This window comes from Sus scrofa, chromosome 13, assembly GCF_054392235.1.
Source record: "Sus scrofa isolate SSC_HxYL_T2T_F1_AM1 chromosome 13, Sscrofa_HxYL_maternal_Yorkshire_Landrace_v2.0, whole genome shotgun sequence".
NCBI classification, from domain to species: domain Eukaryota; kingdom Metazoa; phylum Chordata; class Mammalia; order Artiodactyla; family Suidae; genus Sus; species Sus scrofa.
Genome location: NC_139395.1, coordinates 188,289,799 through 188,312,514, shown reverse-complemented (window position 1 = coordinate 188,312,514; position 22,716 = coordinate 188,289,799). Strand labels below are relative to the sequence as shown.

Below are 22,716 nucleotides of genomic sequence, written 5' to 3'. Positions count from 1 at the left end.
CTATATAACTTTTCTTCTTTCTAAAGAACAACTTTTTTTTTTTTGCTTTTTTTAGGGCCACACACAGCATATGGAAGTTCCCAGGCTAGGGGTCAAATCAGAGCTGTAGCTGCTGTCCTACACCACAGCAACAGCAATGTGGCATCCAAGCTGCATCTGTGACCTACACCATAGCTCACAAAACACCAGATCCCTGACCCACTGAGCAAGGCCAGGGAACAAACCCACATCTTCATGGATACTAGCTGAATTTATTTCCACTGTGCCACAATGGGAACTCCCTCTATGGAACAACTTTTAATATTTATTGCAAGTCAGGCTTATTGGCAACCAGTTTGCTCAAGATTTTTATGTCTGAGAAAAAGTAATTCTTAATTTTTTCCCTTTATATGTAAGATTTTTTTTTTCCCTCTGGCTTCTTTCAGGATTTTTTCCATTATCTTTGATTTTCTGTACTTCAAAAATGTTATGCCTAGGTGTAGTTGATAGTTTTCTTTCTTGAAGTACTCTGAGCTTCTTGGACTTGTGGACTGGTATCTTACATCATTTATGAAAAATTCTCAATCATTATTTTTCGAGTACTTCTTTTGTTACCTTTTTTCTTCTGTTATTCTCATTATATGTATGTTATATATGCTTTTGTAGCAATTGGATATTCTCTACTGTTTCTTTCAGTCTGAGTTCTCTTTACTTTTAAATTTTTAAAGGTTCTATTCACATACCTTTTAGCTCAGATTCTTTCTTCAGCATACCTAATCAACTAAAAGACCATCAAAGTCATCCTTCATTTCTCCTCATTCCAAAGGTATAAAAATGGTAAAAGATAAAAAATGTAACAAAGAATAAGGCAATAAATACAGTTTAAAAATATTTTTTGGGGTTCCCTTTGTGTCTTTCTTAGAATTTCCATCTTTTTGTTTACATTGCCCATATGTTCATGCATATTTAATCCTTTATCCTTAGAGTCTTCAGCATATTAATCATAATTGTTTTAAATTCTTAAAGTAATAATTCCATTAGTCCTGCCATATTTGATTCTGATGATTGTTCTCTACTTAAATTGTATTTTTTACTTTTTGATATGCCTTGTACTTTTTCTTAATAGCTAGATTTGATATACTGGGTAACTGCTATAAATAGACCTTAATAATGTGATTGCAGGGGTAGAGTTACCAGATGAATTCCATAGTCTGTGGTTAGATTTCAGTCTTTAGTGACCTATACCTCTGGCTAGGAACTTCACATAAGTCTCTAGGTTTTGGTTTTGTTTTTTTTTTTTCTCTTTCTTTAGGTGGAACAGGATGGTTAGAGTAAGTTGGAGTTGGGTATTTTCTTTCCTTCAGCTTTGTTAGACTCTGATAAAACACAGCAGGTTAAGCTCTGGTTAAGTAGTTTCCCCTGAGGGCAGGCCTTGTTAGAAACAGTGTGTTCTGGTATATTCCTTTCATTCTTTCTCTCTTTCTTTCATTTTTTTTTATTTCCCCCTGCTGGAATCTGAGGGATTTTTTTCTCAGATAACCATTGTGGGAATCTGGCCAAGTTCCTATTGGTAAATCTCATGATATCATGGAGGTTCCCCTATGGCTAGCTCCCTATGGAGCTTTTAACTGTCAGGAATGTCCATGCTGTGCCTTTAGCAGATTGTCAATTATAGTTCAAGTTTTTCCTACCTTGATACTGTCTTCTATGGTGATTTCTACTTGTGAGCTGCTGCTCTGGTAAGCCTCAAATTCCTGTATTTACCTGCCTATCTTTCCAGCTTTAGGGGTAGCAGTTGGTGCTGTGTTTGTCCCTCTTATGTATTTGAGAAGAGGTGTTTATTATGTAGTTTGTTCAGATTTTTACTTGTTTTTAGGACATAGAGGTGAATTCCTAGCTCCTTTTATAGGGATCTGGGGATTGGACGTCTGTAAATCAGCTTCGAATAATAGAAATTCAAATCTTTGAATAGCCTATTTCCTAGGAAAAATATGAAATCCATTGACTGAATGGAATACTTTTCTCAAAGAAACAAAAGAATTAAACTAGAAAGGATTCTTGGTAAACACATTAAAATGATTACACCTTTTGTTTTCTCTCTAAAACCTAAGAAGAGAATATAGTAAAACTGGGTGTTTATCTATATGAACTGGGAGTGAGGAGACAACAAAATGGAGGGAAGTATCAATAGCTTCTGAAGGAGACAAGAAATGAATGTCTCAGTGAAACCTAAAGAAACAATAATTCCAGTAGAGCTGAACACTGAGTAGAATTAAGCCAGTTTTCCCACTAAATAGAACATTTTGATATGCCAGTTCCAAGGCCAGACACAAAGCTGAAAATGGGAATATTATTTGAATGACTTTATGTAGAGTGACTGAAGAATAGAATTCTCTTAGTATTCACAGCCGAGGAATTGCTTTGCCTCTAACTGTACCTTCAACAGTAATCTAGAAATTCATTCTCTGGAGAATTGAATCATGAGGGGCTCTGGAATTGTGGTCTCCATTTGCAGCAGAAATTATGTGTAAAGTGATGGTCTAAAACCAAGGAGCTTAGTGAAAGGTATAAATGATGAGCAATCATGTTCTCTTTCTTGCTCTACTATCAAAATGTTGCAATCCAGGCATATTATTTTCCAAATGCCATTACTCTTTTTCAAAGCAAGAGAATAGATGATTTTATTTTTCCTGAAGAAGCCGAAACTCCTGTAGAGGAACGCGCTCTATCATCTGCCACAAATTATGGTGCAACCCTGATTAAACTGCAATAAAATCCATAAGATGACATGCCTCAAGAGAACTCACATAGATTCCAAACTAAATTCTCATACATATCTTAAATATGATTAGATAACCAATTTTACTGAAAATAATAAATGGAAAATTTGTAAATTAAGCTTAATTAGGTAGATTGTTAACAAAATGACCACAGAAAAATTATCTGGATATCTTGAAAATGAAACAAGAAATGTAAAATATTATTTATTATAGTTCATAGAAATAACAGAGGTGCAGTACTGGGAGTTTCTTTAGACAACTTATTAATCTGGTCTTTCTTTTTGATCCAAGAAACTGGAGAGACATGTCCAAATTTGAAAAGCTTGAGTGTTGGCATAGTTTAAATTCTTTACATAATTTGCATGTATCTCAAAATAGATATTTTCAGAAATGTATTTATGTTATAAATCAAAAAGTTCTTCTCTCCCTTCCCTTCTTCACTGTCTTTTAAATGAATGAGACCAAGAGTTATGGTAAGAAGTAGGAAAATAGAGTCTGGTTGTATACTTAGCACCAAATAGGCAAAGCACAGAAGTAGGAATAAGTTTAAGGGGGACATAACTAAGGAAAAGAACAGAGAAAAATTCTCACTATGAGTCTCACCAAGTACAGAAAGTCCCTTTGCCTTTAGTTTGCAGGGAAACAAGATGAAATTATCACACCCTTACAATTTGGAGAAGCATATTGAGAACAGCAGTCACACTGTAGGAAATCCTAGTAACTCCTGCCTGTGACATAAGGTTGTACTGCTTCTCACTGTCACTGTCTCCTGTGTTTCAAGAGAGGGATTTGACAGCAAAGTACAGACTCTGAAGGTGCTGGGGACAGGTAAAATGATATTGGCAGACACAAAATGGTATGGACTGCTTGGTGGCACAATGAATCTCTGCTTAGCTATGAGTGTGAACAAAGGGATTTCAGTTTAGCCATGCCTGCAAAGAATAATTGAGAGGACACTTGCAAATTGTTGTCTGTTCATTTGAAATTTTACTATAACTCTCTAATGGTGACCTAGGAGTTTAGTAATAATATAGCCCGGGTTATGCTGCAGTAATAAAATCTAACATCTCAATATCAAACATAATAAATATACTTGCTCACACAAGTTCTGCCATAGGTCTGAGCAACTCTCCAGGTCAGCTGTCCTTGAAGTTATGGCTCATTGATTTAAGTGTTTTAGTCCTATAGCACCTACATCTCAACACATGATTCTGCTTTTGCAACAAGATAGCAGGTAAAGAGAATTCTGGCGAGGGACTCCTTGCCAATAAAATGTTTTGACTTACAATATGCTGAGACCAGCTTAGCAGGTGAGGGCTGAAGAATGGGTGCTGTGAAACTTAGGAAAAAGTTAACATAAAACAAGACACACTAACATTTATCTTAATCAAAATTGGGAACCGGAGGACTCAAGGTCTCAGAGACCAAGAGCACCACCTCAAGAAACCACACTGCTTTTATTGTGCTCTCAAGTGAGGAGGGGGTTGTAGATGCAAGATATAGTTCTTTTAATTATTTTTGAAAGTTACTTTATTATTTTAAAAGTCACATAGCTGGTAGATGGTTAAGCTTTTATTCTGATCTTTAGGCATTTAACAATCATTAGCATTGAGGAAGCCTGGTGTCAGCTATCTATGCATAGTATCTAGAGAATCATCATTGTCCTTCCGCAAACCTCATGCCTATCAGTGGCAAGCTGGCATGCCTAGGTTTGTACCTAGGTTCTCCTTGCTGATGCATATCCTACTAACGACCCCTCAAAAAACCTTGGGACCATGAGGCTCATCTTCCTCTTATTTTAATAGGACATATCATCCTGTGCAAATGGTGTGCCAATCTGCACAGGTCCGGCATGTCTAGACCAACATACTATGTCCTCATTCAGATGAACACATGAATAACGTATGCCTTTAGGTCTTTGTTCTTAAGCTTAAGTCATTTGCCAGCACTACAACTGTTTTTCAAGCAGGAATATAGGGTAAAGTAAAGCAGGACAAGATGGAGTTTTCAGCATAGAAAATAGAAACGGAATGGCTAAGGAAAGATTGTAGAAACATGTCTCCTGACAAGAATACATGCCACTTCCTGTCAGAAATGACTATTCAGATATAGTCATATGACCACCCAACTTCAAAGGGTCAAAAAGGGCAAAGCTTCTGCAAGAAATAAGAGAGAACTGGAGGCAAGTAAATGATTGAAATCACTATTATTACGCGGGGAAGTGTTCTATTTCAGATGCAAAAGCAAAGTTTGACCAGAAATAATTAATGGAAATTGTAGAATAATTGAAGGAATGGAAGCAATGTATAATGACTTTTTTTTCAAATCATGATACTGTGCAGTTGCTGACATTATCTTGGGATTAAAAGGGAAAAAAATATTCTTGTGTATTTCTGTGAGAAATAGAAAAAAATAAATGAGTTATAGATAATAAGTTAGAAGAGAGAAGATGATTAAAGAGTGAATATTGTATTAAATTTCTGAAATTCTGTAATGGATTGCTGAGTGATGTTGTAGAATCTTAAACCTAGCATTTTTCGAGAATTGCTATAGAAGACAGTATTGGGGCTAAAACATTTTTGGGGATAAGAATCACATACAGATTGCTTAGTCTTTCTTCTTGAAATACTGATTCAGAAATCTAACTTCAGATTTGATTTCTTTTTTTTTTTTAAAGAAAGTTCCATGTGATTGAAGTTGACTGCAATGCTGCAGTAAGGTATACATCTTTTCCTTTCTAATTCTTTTGGTCCCTTCACATTCTAACTACATAAATCTATGGATATTTTTCTATAGAGAGATAATTTTCAGCTTTATTATGTAGTTAATTTCAGTGTCAATTATTTCACATAAATTAATCTCTAGATGCAAATCTTAAAAGGACAAATTAATGGTAGGACAGGTATGTTTTAAAACAATAATTGGCATCACAATTTGGTGAGTTTTGTTACTTTTCATTCTGTCTCACATCTGCATCATAAACAACTATAAACCCTCCTGAGCTATCTTCCATTAGTTAATCATATAAGATATTATTGCTATAAATTAGAATTATTGCTCTGCCTTCTTAAGAGGAGTTAAATTAAAAGAAATTAGGAGTTCCTGTCGTGGAGCAGTGGTTAACAAATCTGACTAGGAACCATGAGCTTGCGGGTTCGGTCCCTGCCCTTGCTCAGTGGGTTAATGATCCAGCGTTGCCCTGAGCTGTGGTGTAGGTTGCAGACGTGGCTCAGATCCCGCATTGCTGTGGCTCTGGCATAGGCCGGTGGCTACAGCTCCGATTGGACCCCTAGCCTGGGAACTTCCATATGCCGTGGGAGCAGCCCAAAGAAATAGCAAAAAGACAACAACAAAAAAAAAAAAAAAAGAAAAGAAAAGAAATTAGACCTCTCAGTCCCTGTTTCAATATTTTCTCTCATTTATAAGACTACTTCTTGGAGAAATGCCATATCTGCCTTCAGCTATTTAACTCACTGACGTTTCTATCCTTTTACTGAGAAATTCAGTGTTTATTCATAGAACATGCATGTTACAACATTACAGTGATTATATATTTTCTTTGTCTGTGCTCAAAATGCCATCTGCATTTCTTTATTTCTTAGAAGGATGACATCCACAACATCATCTATAAATATTCAAATTATCAGGAGCATTTTTTTACACTATAAGAATTATAAATTCTACAATAAATATTATATTGGTACTCTTCTTCAAATTTCTTAATATTTAGAATTAAAACTGTTGTCTATATGAAATAAACAGCAATTCAATTTGGATGAAATTTGTATTTGCAAAATTGTTATTAGCAGTATTTCTATAATTTAAAATACTTTATGCTAAGATACTGATATTGGTGTTTGAAAATTTAATGTTTTGAGAATAGCATTCTTCAGTTACTTTTAAAATGTAAATAATACAATTTTTTGTCCTTTGTGCTAAGTGATTAAGATAAATTATTAATTCATATGTTATCTTCAAAATTTAGGTTCAGATCACTGTAAAATATAATTCTGGATTAAAATTCAAAGCAATTTATAGGCATACTTTATTTTATTATGCTTTGCCTTTTTAGCATCACAGACATTGCATTTTTTACAAATTGAAGGTTTGCGGGAACTCTGTGCTGAGCAAGGCTTCCCATACCATTTTTCAAATAGCATTTGCTTACTTCGTTTCTCTGGGTCACATTGGTGCTTTTCATTATACTTCAAACCCTCTATCAACAAAGTTTGTAACTCACTGAACGCTCAGATGATGGTTATCATTTTTTAACAGTAAAGTTTGTTTTTTTTTCTCTTTTTTTTGTCTTTTTGCTATTTCTTGGGCCGCTCCTGCAGCATATGGAGGTTCCCAGGCTAGGGGTCGAATCGGAGCTGTGGCCGCCAGCCTAGCCAGAGCCACAGCAATGCAGGATCCGACCCGCGTCTGCAACCTACACCACAGCTCACGGCAACGCGGGATCGTTAACCCACTGAGCAAGGGCAGGGACCGAACCCGCAACCTCATGGTTCCTAGTCGCATTCGTTAACCACTGCGCCACGACGGGAACTCCTAACAGTAAAGTTTTTAAAATTTTTTTATTATACTTGATTTACAATGTTCTATCAATTTTTGCAGTACAGCAAAGTGAGTCATACACATATACATTCTTTTTCTCATATTCTATCATGTTATCACCAGAAAGTATCTTTAGTTAATGTGTATATATTTTTTTAGAGATAGTGTTATTGCACACTTTGTAGACTTCAGTATGATGTAAACAAAATTTATGTCACTCATTTTATTGTGATGTTCACTTTCCTGCAGTGGTCTGGCACCAAACCCACAATAATTCTAAGATACATATCTATATAATATGATATTCTTTATTCCTATGAGTTAAAATATGGTAAATTGTTAAAAATATGGTATAGGTGCCTATTTTGTCAAAAGTTATTCAATTAAAAACATTGAGTTCTATTACTTGTGAGTGTATATATATATTTTTTTATAGATTTGAAGAGTATAAAAGTATGTAAACTGAAAATACTAGTTACCTCTGGGTTATGGAATTTACATAACTACTTTTAATGCATTTACTAGATTTAAAAAATTTTATAATCATCATGTGTTTACATAATATCATGTGTTTACATAATAATTATAATTATAAAGAATAAAAAATGTTAAGTTCTTTAAGATTCAATTATGTTATTTAAATTGAATTGAGTATAACATTCAGTTTAACTAGCAGATATTAATAGGTAACATTTCAGTGTCATTTAGGCTAGCATGTAATTATTCTACAATTCAGACTTGGGTACTCTATTTTCTTTTCCACAACAATTTAGAAAGACTCCAGTATTTATAGCAAAAGCGTTCTCTTTAATCGTACTACAATAAAACAATATCCACACATTATGGTAGAAAGCCTATTTATAATGCTACTACTATAGAAAGGAAGCAAGCTGTTTACTGAGGAACAAACTGGTGGGTGAGAGTTTTGACAAAAGACCAGGCAAACATTCCAAATGTACTTAAATATTTAATTCCAGGTACACGTAAATAAAAATGTCTCCAGTTTTCTTTCTTTAAATGGGAAAAATATTGAAGGATATATATATTCTTTCTTGGAATAACTTAAGAACAGCTCTATTGTGACATATTTTTACATGAAATATTAATTTCATTACTTGCTAATTTTAGATTGTATTTGTGGATCAGGTATTCTTTTAGCACTTTGTAGGTGTTGTTTTAAGAAATCCTGAAAAAATGTTCATGAAATGTGTGTTATTTTCCCAATTTGCTGATGGAAAATTAAAGCATGGATTTTTTTTTAAAGTTACCCAAACTCATACACTTAATAAATGGCATATTTGAAGCCTGGGGTTGTCTATTGCTGTTTTAGTCTCTACATTACATTAAGACCTCAGATAATACATATTTTCAGTTTTGATTGCTGCTTTGACTGACTTAATCAGAGATATATTTAATTTATTTCCTTTTCATTTAAGTTCCCTGTAACCATGTAAATTTTATCTTCTATGAGATGTATATTCATGTTGTCTTTTTCACCCTATTGTGATGTTTATATTTTATTAGCTAAATGTGGGTCCCAGTTCTAAAAGACTTTCCCAACCAGTATGCTACAGCAGCCTGAAGTGCCTTGTGGGGAGCAAGATATGTATCTTCTCCATTTTTTGGTGTCCGGAATCCCTGGGTTCTTAGTTGAGCCTCAGCCGAGCAGTCCATTTGCTCAAAGGTGTTTGATATGGAAAAGTCAGAGAAATTGCTTTGATATAAGGGTGGTAAATATTTTTCCTAGTGTTTTTAGTCATTTACTCCATCTCATGATCATTTTTATATGGAGTTAAATTTTTTATGTAGATTTTTAAAATTTTTATTCCTTAAACTTATTTTATTATTATTTTTTCTTAGTAGGGCCACACCTATGGCATAAGGAAGTTCCCAGGCTAAGGGGTGAATCAGAACTGCAGCTGCCCACCTATTCCATAGCCACATCAATGTGGGAACGGACTGCATCTGCAGCCTGCGCTGCAGCTTGCAGCCAGACCCTTTAACCCACTGCACAAGACCAGGTATGGAACCTGCATCCTCATGGATACTAGTCCATTACTAAACCACTGATCTACAATTGGAACGCCATACAGTTTTGTTTTGTTTTTTTTAGTCAATCTACTATGGCTTCTGCGATTTGTATGAAAGTTAGAAAATCTTTCACTACTTGAAGATTATATGAAAATGCCACCATAATGTTTTCTAGTATTTTATGAATTTTTTTATATCTAAGATTTTAATCCTTTTGGAATTGATGAAATGTAGTATATATAGCATGGTACTCAACTTTTTTCCAGTTCTTAGATCAAATATCTCAACATTATATATTACCTCAGTGATTTGAGGTTTTTGTTAAATAGGAAAGATGAGAGTATATATATTAGCTTTTTTATATACTTTCAACTCTGTTCCCTGAGCCCTTTGGTTTATTTACATACTATTACAATATTCTTAAAATTACTGAGGCTTTGTAACTGATAGGAAGTCCCTCCTGTATGTATATCTTTGCCTTTCATAATCTTCAAGATATGTATGCTTTTCCTTATTCCATATGAAATTTAGAATACTTTCCTAGCTATAACCTTTACTGTTAGTGTTTTTATTTAGAGCATATTGAATTTATGGTGGAATTTATGGTGAATTGATATTCTTTTCATTAATAAGGGTTGTGCATATCATTATTTTTCTGATTTATTCTTTGTCTTTTTATTATCTTAGGACAAGATAATAAATGAATCTTTTTTCTGCATGAATCTTTTTTCATTCAATAACATGGCCTGTTTTTCAAACAGAGCATTTTATCCTTCAAAAGCTTTTTAAAATTTCGCTTTTTAAAATTTTACAGTTAATTCTCATAAATATTCCTTTTGCTCAACTATCTCCACACATCTCTTAGTTGTCCAAAAATTTTACTAATAATATCCTCAATAAATTATAATACAAGAAATATTCATCCAGTTCTTATATATGCAACACATTTGTTCTCTTTATGCTTGAATGGTAGTTTAGGTATAAAATCTATAGTAGATAGGCTTTTTACTTGAAATTTTTATAAATAATTTTCACTTTCTGCACATATTGACTATTACTATGGAGAAATCTGAGGCTAGATGAATCTTCCACTCCTATTTTGGAAGATTGTCATCTGTTTTTTTTTTTTCTTTTATTTCTAAGATTTGTTCTATTCCCTGTTTTTGCTTTCTTCTTGAAATTTCCATTTATATGGATATATGTGGGTTGTTTCCTGTCTTCTATATCCAAAAGTTTCTCTTTGATTTAATGAATCTTTTTTAAACTATTTTTTATAATATCTATATTTTGTGATAACTTAATTTGTTTCTTATATACTTGTATTTATTTCCATCAATGTTAACTTTATTTGTGGAAGTATTTCATTTGTCCTCTACTTTTATTCTAAGAAAGGACACTAATTTATCTCCTTGTGTTTACCATCAGTTCTAAGGTATTGCTTTACTGCTCTTTTTATGTTATCATTTAATGAAATTCTATTACAATTTGTAAATTTTTTACTATTTTATTGCATAATTTATTCTCAAATAATTTATGTCAGTTCTCATTTTTTCATTTGCTTATATTATCTTCACATATATTCTATGTTGGTTTTCTTTTAAATAATAAGCGCCAAGTAATTGGGATTTAGTGGACTGTGCTATTTGTGATGAATTCTGTGGTAATTAAGTGTGAGGGTCATGTTTCAGGCTATGATATTTCTTGGGGTGCAGTTGTGTTTTGGTTCAATTGGACTTCTCTCTATCCAATGAAAAAAAGACACTTAAATATTCTCAATCCAAAAATTATCTTCTCTGCTGATACAGAAGAACAGTGAAGCCAGAGAGTTTTGTCAGTGAGAGGTTTGTCAGTGAGTTTTTTTATTTACACTCATGCCCTCTGCCTTTTGGAAATCAGCAAGATACACAGTGACCTTGCCATCAGCCAGGGGACTACCATTTATGAAGCAACCAACATGGATATAAAGTTTGTTCTACCTCTTAGAGAAATGTAAATTTTGCTATACAAATCTATTAAGTTTTTTGGGTGCTGAGTTCTCTTTCCATCATTTCTTTGTTTCACTTTTCCTGCATAAGCATTGTTGCTGTTTCTTCATTGAAGCTTTTAGAAGCCTTGCCATCATTTTCTCCCATCGATTTATAAATATTACATTGTCTTCTTCTTTCCAATGTTGTTGATGAGATGCATGCCTGATTCTTTTCTTCCACAATTAAATTGTATTGGTATTATAAGCAATTCTCTTTCTTTCAGGATTGGATTTGGACAGGTTAGTCACTTAACAGTTTTTTTCTTAATTGCTGTGTACAGGTTTGACTATTCTGTCTACATAAATTCTTACTTCTTATGTTATGTCACTCTTTATTCTGTTTAGTGAGACATCTTAAATTCATCTTTAGTATTATTAAATATCAGCTCTGTTTTATCTCTTTATTTTCATTTGTCTAGTATTTCCTTATTCAACTTCTATTTATAAAGTTACTTTATCTTTTTGTTCAGAGTTTTAATAACATAGAGCTAGTTTTCAATTTTTTAATGTAGGAGAATATAGTCTATTTGATATACTGCGAAGATTGATATATTTAACTTTCTTTTTATTTTACTCTTTATTTTTTGATTCTTTTCTTTCTCCTTTCTCCATATCACTAAATCCATCACCAAGAGAATATTTTTCACTCATTGTTTCCCAATGTACATTCTGATAGGTTGTAACTTTTACTTTTTCATGCCCCTTCTCTATCCATCTAACTTTCATTATAATAATTTATTAATTTTAGTTTGAGACCACTATTAAATTTTCTCTTGAATTATGACTCTTGTATATCGAGTCCTTATCAAACCATTTTTTGCATATATCATGCTACTGTTTCATTATTTATTTAGATTTCAAACATATTACCAAGTTACTAATATTTTATATATTATAAGTGATTCTGTATTTACCCGTTTAAATTTATCTGTAGTTTTTACAAAAAGTCAATGCTCACATTATTTCTTCTCTTTCCTATTTCCCTAAACTTAATTTGTTGTTCTGATACATTTAGCTTTCGAAGTTTTAAATATTGCTCTTAAAGACAGTACAGGCTGATATCTTCTTCTCTCCTTCCTTATGTATCTGAAAACATTTATATTTCATGATAATAGTTGAATGATACCCTAACTTGGTATAGAATTATTGGGAACTAACATTCTTTCCCAAGAAAGAAGTGCTATTCTTTGTGCTGTGTCTCTTTAAAGTTGTTGATTCCTAGTCTTTTAATGATGTCTTTTTTTTTTTTTTTCTATCTGGCAACTGATCAGAATGCTTATTTATATTTTCAAGATTATACCTAGGGTTATATCATTTTGTAATTTTCTCTGTCATAAATTTATGAAACTTTCAATCAGAAAGTTTCATTATTTAATTATTACTTATTTAATTATTGCCAATTTTTCCCTGTTCTTTTTTCCCCCTCATGGTGATTTTATACAAATTCAATACTACTTTGAATTCTGGTGATTCATTTGATATTAATTATTTTTAGAGTTATAAACTAACTTCATGGTAATATTTAAAAGCTGTATTTGGTAGGAGAATACAAGGCAGAGTATATTTATTCCATCTATCCCAGATCAGGATATAAGCTAGTGATTGAAATGACAGAGAGAACAGTAGTTTAAATAGTAGAGAAATCAAAGATGAAAAAGGAATTGGTAAACCTGAAGATATACCTTAAAATTATTCCATATTTAACAGATACAAACATGAAGATGAAAAATATGAAATGCATGTTCAGAACCATGGAGAATAAAATGAAGCACAATGTATATTAATAAAAAATTCCATAATTAAATGGTGAAGAAAATGAGGGAGAGCAAATATTTAAAAATTTGAAATGAATTAAAGTCTAAAATTTAAAATCTAAAATGAATTAAAGTCATTCTAGAATGAATGAAAAGTTTTGATAAACAAAACTTCTGTTCATATAACACTACTCTAAAATATGTGCAGCTGGGGAAATGGTTTATATTAGATATGTAGCCAACAAAAATATCATGTTGGATCTCTAAATCAGTTCTACACGTCAATGAGAAAAAATATAGGAAGAGGAGATGAAACATATAAAGTTATTTTTTTAAAGAAAAGGAAGTAATAAAGGAGAGTAAAATACATACAAATTTCACTCTCTTTGGTAATCAATGATATGGAAATTAAGACCATAAGGAAACCTTATTTTACACGTGTTTTGAATTTATTCAACACTGAGTATTCATTAAATACAAGGCATTGTACTAAGAACTCCAGGGGCTTTAAGTTGGAGAATACAAAGCATGTTAACTGCCTTTGCAAAGTTTACAAAATAGTAGAGGAGAAATACTTTTTATGGAGATAGGCTAGGAAAAGAGTATCCCAGTTTGAGGGAGATATTGCTAGCATTGTACTATTAAAAGAGTAGAATGATGTATGGAAAAGAAATGCCCTATTTAAATAATTTATAGAGGACTAAGCATATATCCTAATTAAAATATTTCCTTTTTGTTGTTGTCGTTTGAAACAGAATTAATTTTTCTGTCTTTGTAATAGTGGCCTAGTGCTTATTATCAAAAAATTAGTGCTACATAAGTCTGCTTCTGTCAATACATGTTAAAAATTGTAAGAACGACAGTGTTGCTTTTTCTTCTTGGACAACCAGAAGCCATCATTGTATCTGTCCCATAACAAATTTTGGTTGCATGAATAAAATGCAAAACACCATTTTGTCAGTGTGAAAGACATTAAAAGACCAGGCAAAGAAATCTCTACTTTCTTTGGTAGACAAAGAAAAAAAAATCAATGAGGTTGCAGTGACATAATCAAAACCATATTTTAAGAAGATTAATTTACATCCCCTGTACTTGATAGACTTGAGAAAGGAAGAAACTGACTTACAAGGTAATTAACACAGTTCATTGTGAGAGAATCAGCATGTGAACAGGGGAGCAGCAGATGAATAAAGATGACAGGACCATTCAGCACACAAGTTGAATATCACATGAACAGGCTTTAATAGCATATAAGGTGGATATTGATGGCTAAGAGAAAACAAAGGAAGAAAGGATGAAGAATATCCATTCAGTATGAAACTTCTCTGGAGTGTGTTGAGCAGATCATCCCAACTGCATGTTTGAAGATGAAATTAATCTAGTAAACCAGTTAAGCACACACCAACACAATTGAATTGGTGCCAATAGATATTGAGGGCAGCTCAGAATAAAGAAAGTAAAGAAATGTTGATTGTGTATGAAAATATGCAAATTATTCAGTGTGGAAGTTATTTCTAGGAGAAGATGAATATTGTAAAGGAGTATATTAACAAAAGAGTAAATAGAATTGGAAAATAGGAGTAGCAGATGTTGTCTTTTGTTTCCTACTTGTCAGAGCCAGCCTGTCCCACATTCACAGCATTATGATTTAAATTGCTGTTGCCCACCATCCACTAGGCATCAGGTGTTTGAACTTAATCTCAATACTGGATAGAAAACCTTCAAACAAAAAGTGATACTCTACACTGGAAGTATTCCTCTCAAAGTTTTAAAAATATTATCAAATTCTCCACATAGGATTGGTCAGTATGAATCGGAATATTTGCATTATGCTTGAAACTTTAACAAATTGAAAAGTCCTTTCCTTTCATTGTAATTCTGTCTACACATGCATAATCTATATTCCACATTCTTTTCTATAGCTACCTGTGTAAATAGTATATAAAATATACACATAAATAGTATGTCAAAATTAGGCTAAATTATTCCTGAACACTCAGAACAATCTTCTTATTCAAGATTCAGAAATTAATTTTTGAGTGCTATTTTAAATTTTCTAACATATCAATATTGTTTATATGTAAGAAGGTACTGACATGAGGTTGTTTTTGGAAATCTAAACCTACTTTCCCATTTGGATACAGCTTCTATTTGGAAAACTTCTTTCTATGTTTACTTTTATATTGCAAATGTATCCTATTTCAAGCTAAAGCTGCACAAACTTTGTTGGTGAGTTGTCATGCTCTAAAATGTAATCAATCACCTGTATATATCTAATTATTTTTAATTCATAATAAATTAAATTTATTTCATAGACTTGGCCAGAAAAAAATAAATTGACTTAAAAACAGAAGAACTTATTTCTGTTGAAATATTATATGATTTACCATCCTTGCCATTCACTTTCTCTACGGCTAATGTACTGGAGTGAGGTTTGTCTATCACTACTTGAAAAGGAGAGCTAGTTGATGATTTGTGCTATTAATAGGACCTCCTGTTCTTTGAAAGAATGCTTATCAGGGTAGTATTTCCAGCTTCTTAAAGATTGATTAGTACTTGAAAAATATTTTTGGTTTTGATGGCGTGGTTATAAAAATATATCTTTAGCCTTACTCTGTATTTATAGTCACCGTTGAGATAAAAGTTGATTTCTCCAGCAACTAGACTTTGGATTCAGTTACTTCTGATCACTTATAGTCTTGTCACTTATTGGAATCACAATTTTCCCTCACAAGAATTATTATTTTCCTCTTTTAAATGCCAAAATTTTCTTCTTTTAAATAAAAAAAATCCATGTCAATAATAAATTTTCTAGACACTCTAAAAATAATTGCATTGTTTTCTGTTATCTGACATGATGAGGCAATAAAGTTCTCTAAGGAATTAAGTATTCCTGTTAATAGCTTTATCATAATCATAATCTATACATGAACTATCAATTTCTAACCAATAAAAATTATAAAAAATATTCTAACACTAAACAAATACATAATTCATATATATGTTTTAGTATTTCATAAATTACTCTAAAACTTTTCAATACTTTAAGGTCATCAATAGTAACTTTATTAACTATTTTATAGTAGATCTTCATCTTTTCTTCCTTTTTCCTGTCAATTAAATAAAATTTTTATTATACTTTTTAATGGAAAATATGGTCTGTGTCTTATTTTAGATATTATGTAGCATAGAAAAGTTGGCTTTACTTGGTACCTATCACAAGAAAATACAAGTTTAATCTTCCAGTCACTCAAATATCTCATTCTTATTTCCACAATCTCCATGTTATACTTGAATAACAGAAATAGTCAGTTTTTAATCCCATAACTTTCTACCCTATGTATTAAAATAATTAATAATATAACACTTTGATAATGTGTTCTGCTCTAATTAGAATGAATTGGGTAAAATGTATTCTCCATTCATTCTTATCAGGGAGAAAATAAGCAGAAACCAAGCATGTATGACCCAACACATGAATGTCAGTGACATTTATGAACATGGTAAAACAAATATTTAAATATTGTCATTTCATAGTTATTTTCTATTGGTGGCCACATAGAAATTAATATGCATCTAAAGCTTTTAAAAAATCTTCAAAAACTAAAGAAAAATATGTACTGGTGTTCCTGCTGTGGCTCAGTGGGTTAAGAACTCGACTAGTATTATGAGGCTATAGGGCCTCACTCAGTGGGTTGAGGATTCTGTATTGCCATAAGCTGCAGTGTGGGTCACAGATGTAGCTTGAATCCAGTATTGCTGAGGCTGTGGCATAGGCCAGCAGATGCAGCTCTGTTTCAACCCTTTGATCAGGAACTTCCATATGCCCACAGGTACGACCTTAAAAAGAAAAAAAAGTATTTAAAATATTTAAATGCAAATTACTTTTAATGTAGACTTGTATATGGAGTAACCTATAATAAAAAAATTGGAACATGATCGCAACTAAGGGTCCTGGAGATAGGTAAATTATGGTCATTCCAAGTATAATGATATTTGGTCTATTAACTTATGAAATATTAACCTTAATTTTTAAAGAATTTTGATTGTCTTAGAGCTTGGAATGAGCTAGAGATTAAGTACCGTGTGTAATCCCCATTTATCATTCTGTAAATTATATAAATTACATAAAATACCTTAGGGTATTTTAAATAACAATTCAAATCTTCATACATCATTTGATAATTGTCTATTAGTGTTTTAACATTCTCAAGTCTCATAGTGATTCACTATGATTAGGGACTACTGCCCTGAAAACTATTGTATAATTAGCTTGATGAGTTTTGATGAGTTTCTCTACATGTTTAGCGGTTTTTTTTTTTTTTTTTTTTTTTTGCTTTTTAGGGCCACACCTACAGCATATGGAAGTTCCCAGGCTAGGTGTCTAATCAGATATATGGCTGCCAGCCTACAGACGCAGCAATGTAAAATCTGAGCTGCGTGTGCAACCTGCATCAAACTCACAGAAATGACGGGTCCTTAATCCACTGAGCAAGGCCAGTGATGGAACCTGTTTTCTCCTGGATATCAGTTGGGTTCGTTACCACTGAGCCACGATGGGAACTCCCTGTTTTTTTTTTTCTTTAATATATATTGGATAAATTTTTCTAAATCAGAAAAATATAACATTTTTGTATTCCATTACTTAATATTATTTTCCTATGTTAAAGAATTTGTATAAGCCAAAATTTAAAAAATTTAAAATATATTTTTATTTTAGTTAAAATAGAGTGTATTTTTGTCAATAAAACCATAATTTCATTTGCAATTTTCCTTTTAGAAATGGCATAATGTTCTGAGTAACTCTATTTTTTAAATTTTATTACATGTAATTTATATTATGAGATTATTTATTCAAATATATTGAGGCAAATTTATTTTTTTTTATTATACAGTTACCCTTGAACAACACAGATTTGAACTGCATGGGTCCACTTATATGCACATATTTTTCAGTAGTAAATACTGCAGAACTACACAATCTGTGGCTGGTTGAATCCACAATTCAACCAGATGGCTGACTCTGAGTTATATGTAGATTTTGACAGCACAGTGAGTCAGTGCCCTGATCCCTGCATTGTTCAAAGTTCAAATGTAGTTTTACATTTAGGACATTACAATATTTTTTAAAATAAAGGTAGAAAATGAATTTCTTGGTAAGTATAATAGCATAAATTTGTGTTGATTTATCCACATTTTTAATCCTTATGAATTTACTCTAATCAAGTAATATGCAGATACACACATATGCAGACACATACATACATATATCGTTTATATATCTGTGTATGCACACAACATAAATACCTTTTATACCTATAAATATATAAATATATATAGCGGTGCAAACACATGCATTTACTATTACTCCTTATATAAAATATATGTTCTTTCTATGTCAAAAGATCAAAAGTGTGTAACTGAACAATAATTTTTCTCCTGGCTTCTGAAGAATGAAGGTGAATCATGACATTAGTTTCACATTCTTCCTTTTTTTTTTCTTTTTTGTAAAATAACCTTAATAGAAAGATCAAGAGATTACAAGGTGATTTCCAAAAGGAGAAGCAGTAACAAAACTGATTTTTTCCATGTAAACAGCATTTCCTGGAAATTGTCACAAATTCACTGTGTGAATTAAGGTATTTATAAAATCTGTGCTTTAGATTCTTTAATTGTGTAATCAAAGTGTTGAAAAAGACCAGTGACATTCAATATATTTTTAAACTTTAAGACACTGTAGTAAATAAAAGACTAGGTGACACAGATCAAACCCATTTTAGAAGACATTTAGGAAAAAAATGTGTGAAATATTAGAAATGCCTCCCTGTAAGAACTGGCAAACTAACCAGATAGCAAGTAAATACTGGTCCAAATTGAGAACTGTACAGAAATTCAAAGTTATTTTTAATTTGGATTGGGGCCATTTTTGCCTTTGGAAAATTGCTGGTCTCAAAGGCATGGATTAAAATTGTACAATGCTTTTGACAGCATTGAGGGTCTAGTGGGACATAAATTAAAATCCAGAATATGCCATAGTGAACTCTTCACTTTGGAATGGAATCCTTAAAACCTACATCCCAGAAATAAGGGGGATGAAAAACAAAACCTCAAATTAATTGAAGGGGTCTCCACAAGTCCTCGGGGTGACCTGAAACATTTTAGCGCTTGACAGGAGATTGCCTTTTACTGTCTTTGAGCATCTGTCAGAAGCACATGGGAATCATCTCTAGAGAAGTACATCATACCAGACTTTACTTATTTCCACAATCAACGGATGCATGTATTGGAATTAAGATATTTGACATAAAAATAACTATATTTATTCAGTGATGTAAAAAAATAAAATATTTCAATAGGAAATTGGAATCCATAAAAATGTAACAGCAATTTTGAAAAAGTATAAAATAGAAACTCTATAAATTAATACATTAATTAATGTTAAGACATTAGTATGGTTAACAGTAAATGAAATACAGAAATAAACTAAATTTAAATGAGCAAAGAATAGTTAGAAATGCACTATATGTTTCAATATCAATATATTCTCAATGACTCATGGCGAAAGAAAAGAGCACAGTTAAAATTTGAAATTATTTTAAACTGATAGTTACTGAAAATATAACATGTAAACAGTTGTGATATGAAGGTAAACAGAGCATAGAGGGATACTTATAGCCTAAGAAGCGTATATTAGAAAAAATTAAAAACATAAAATCAATGAGTTATTCATATATGTAAATAAATACATATGTATGAAAATAGTATTCAAATTAATGTAATCTAATAAAAAATAATAAAGCTACTTATGGCTTGTTAAGAAGGCGAAGTTGGAAGTACCCATGTTGGATCGATGGAAACAAATCTGACTAGTATCCATGAAGACACATGTTTGATTCCTGGCCTCGCTTAGTGGGTTAAGGATCCAGTGTTGCCATGAGCTGTGGTGTAGGTTGCAGACACGGTTCAGATCTGGCATTGCTGTAACTGTGGCATAGGTCAGTGGCTACAGCTCTGATTTTACCCCTAGCCTGGGAAACTCCATATGTCATGGGTGCAGCCCTAAAAAGGCCAAAAAAAAAAAAAGGAGGCTAAATCGATTGGTGAAAATTTATAGGACAATACAGTCAATTTCAGGGATTAAAAGGGACTTTATATCTTGAATATGTTAACAATATTGTAAAAAATACTTGGATGAAACTAATGACAATATTTTTGACAATTTAAAAGAAAAATTCCTAGAGAAATTCACAGCTACAACTTTTCAAAATTAACATAATGGCATATAGAAAATCTAAACGTTTTTATCAATTTATATATTCAATGAATTATGAATATTTTTAAACATGTGGAAAATTAAAATATAATTTCTAAGCTCATCCATGTTGCTGCAAATGGCATTATTTCATTCTTTTTTTATGGCCAAGTAATAAAGATTATCCTACTAAGTTAAGTAAGTCAGACAGAGAAAGACAAACATTATATGATATCATTTATGTAAGGAATCTAAAAACAAAAGGATACAAATTAACTTATTTGCACAAGAGAACAGACTCACAGACTTTGAAACCAAACTTATGTTTATCAAAGGAGGGAAGGTCTGGAGAAGGGGTGGACTAGGGAGTGGTACTGGCATATGCACTCTATCATTTAGGGAATAATGGGCCAATGGGGACGTGTTTTATAGCACAGAGAACACTACCTAATATTGTGTGACAATCTATATGGGACAAGAATCTGAAAAAGAATGGATGTATATGTATGCATAACGGAATCACTTTGTGGTACAGCAGTAATAATTACAACATAGTAAATCAACTATACTTCAATAAAACAAAAAAATAGAAAATGCAGAAAAAAGTAAAAATAATTTTACAATGAAAATTCCCATACCCACCACCTAGATTCTATTATTAATATTTTGCTGTACTTGTCCTATCACATAACTATCTAAAAATTCCTCTATCTAGCCATCAATCCATATTATTTTTGTTGCATTGAAAACAAATTCTAGACAGCAGTTTAGTTTCCCCTGCTTAGCATGAATGGTATTAACCAGAGTCCAATTTTTATGTATATTTTTCTATTGAGGCAAAACTTGCATGTAATGAATTCTGGAAATTCTAAGTGAATATTCAGTGAGTTTTGACAAATACATACACCTGTGTAATCTTAACCTTACTAAAGTATAGAACATATCTAATAGCCCCTTCTAGTCAACCAGTCTCCCCTGCCAAGATAACCACTCTTTTTTAAAAAGTATTTATAAAATTGAAATATAATTTACTTACAATATTGTATTGTTTTCAAGTATACAACACATTGATTCAATAATTTTATACAAAATGTTTGTGATGTGTCTAGTTATCTTCTTTCACACTCTAACATTAGTACAATATTATTGACTTTATTCTCAATGCTGTGCCTTACAATCCCATTTACTTATTTTATAGCTGGAAGTTTGTACCTCTTAATCCTCTTTACATATTTCACTCATTCCAATGAAATGCCATTTGTGACAACATATATAGAGATAGAGTGTATTATGCTAAGTGAAATACATCAGACCAAAAAATACAAATGCTATATGATTTCACTTATATGTGGAATCAAAAAACCAAAACAAATGAATAAACATAACAAAACAGAAAAAGACTCATAGATAACCACTCTTATTTTTCTACAATAATTTAATTTTCCTGTTCTAGATATTCACATCAATGAAATCATAGAGCATGTACTTTTTAATGTAAAGCTACCTTCACGAGTACAATGATTTCAAAATTCATGAACATTGCAGTGCATACATAGCTTATTCTTTTTGTTAATGAATAGTCTTTAATTTCATGAATATACTGAAGTTTCTTCATTCACTCTTCTATTGATGGATACCTAGGCTATTTTCAGTTTCTGATGATAATGATGAAAGCGTATATGAAAATCCTTAAGAAATTATTTCTAATTTCTATTCTAATAAAATGTATTCAGAAATGAAAATGACAAAGTATAGTTAAGGCAAATTTGAAGAAACACAGGATTTGAGGATTTGTATTACATGGTTTTAAGTACAAGTATAGACAAAGAGAACGTAGAAGATAATAGAAAGCTGGAAGCACACACACATACAACAAACACACAAACACACATACTAGAAGTTAATTTATTAAAAAGACGGCACTATTAATAATACAAAATTTAAAACATGTGTATTATTAGCAGTAGAATATAATTTGTGTCATCTACATTTATACTCAGGGTGAAATTATTGATGTTACTCTTAGTGTTCAATCTTCAATTGTATATTTTTCAATGAAGTCCAGATTTAGAGGTTTGGGTGTAAAAAGTTCACTTTTTCTTCAAGGTGCTTAGTATAGAAAGAATCACTTATTTTAAATAGTGTCTCCCTAGAGCTCTCTGACTAAAGGACCAGACTCTAATGAAGAGTCTATTAGAGTCAAACACCTATGAAATAAATAGCAATGTTACTGGTCTTTAACATAGGTTATGTCCATCTTTGCTCAATTAATACTTTCTTTCAAATAGGTGTTAGGCAAACCATATTTTTTTAAAAAGCCCCAGTATTTGTGCATAA

General features: G+C 31.8%; 1 protein-coding gene across 15 annotated transcripts in view; it reads left to right on the top strand.

The window, feature by feature from the left end:
- The window catches only part of LOC146397805 (uncharacterized), a 1,134,194-nt gene that overhangs the window by 429,591 nt on the left and 681,887 nt on the right, over window positions 1-22,716 (top strand). For 3 of the 15 annotated variants that reach the window (XR_014823707.1, XR_014823715.1, XM_084989255.1), the window contains one exon: window positions 5,437-5,478. The exons of the other annotated variants lie outside the window; for them this stretch is intronic. Coding sequence is in view for 1 of the 3 variants with exons in the window: in XM_084989255.1 (XP_084845381.1) it covers window positions 5,437-5,478 (42 nt within the window). In the remaining 2 variants the exon portion in view is untranslated. The remainder of the gene's footprint in view (window positions 1-5,436; window positions 5,479-22,716) is intronic. 15 annotated transcript variants of the gene reach the window in all.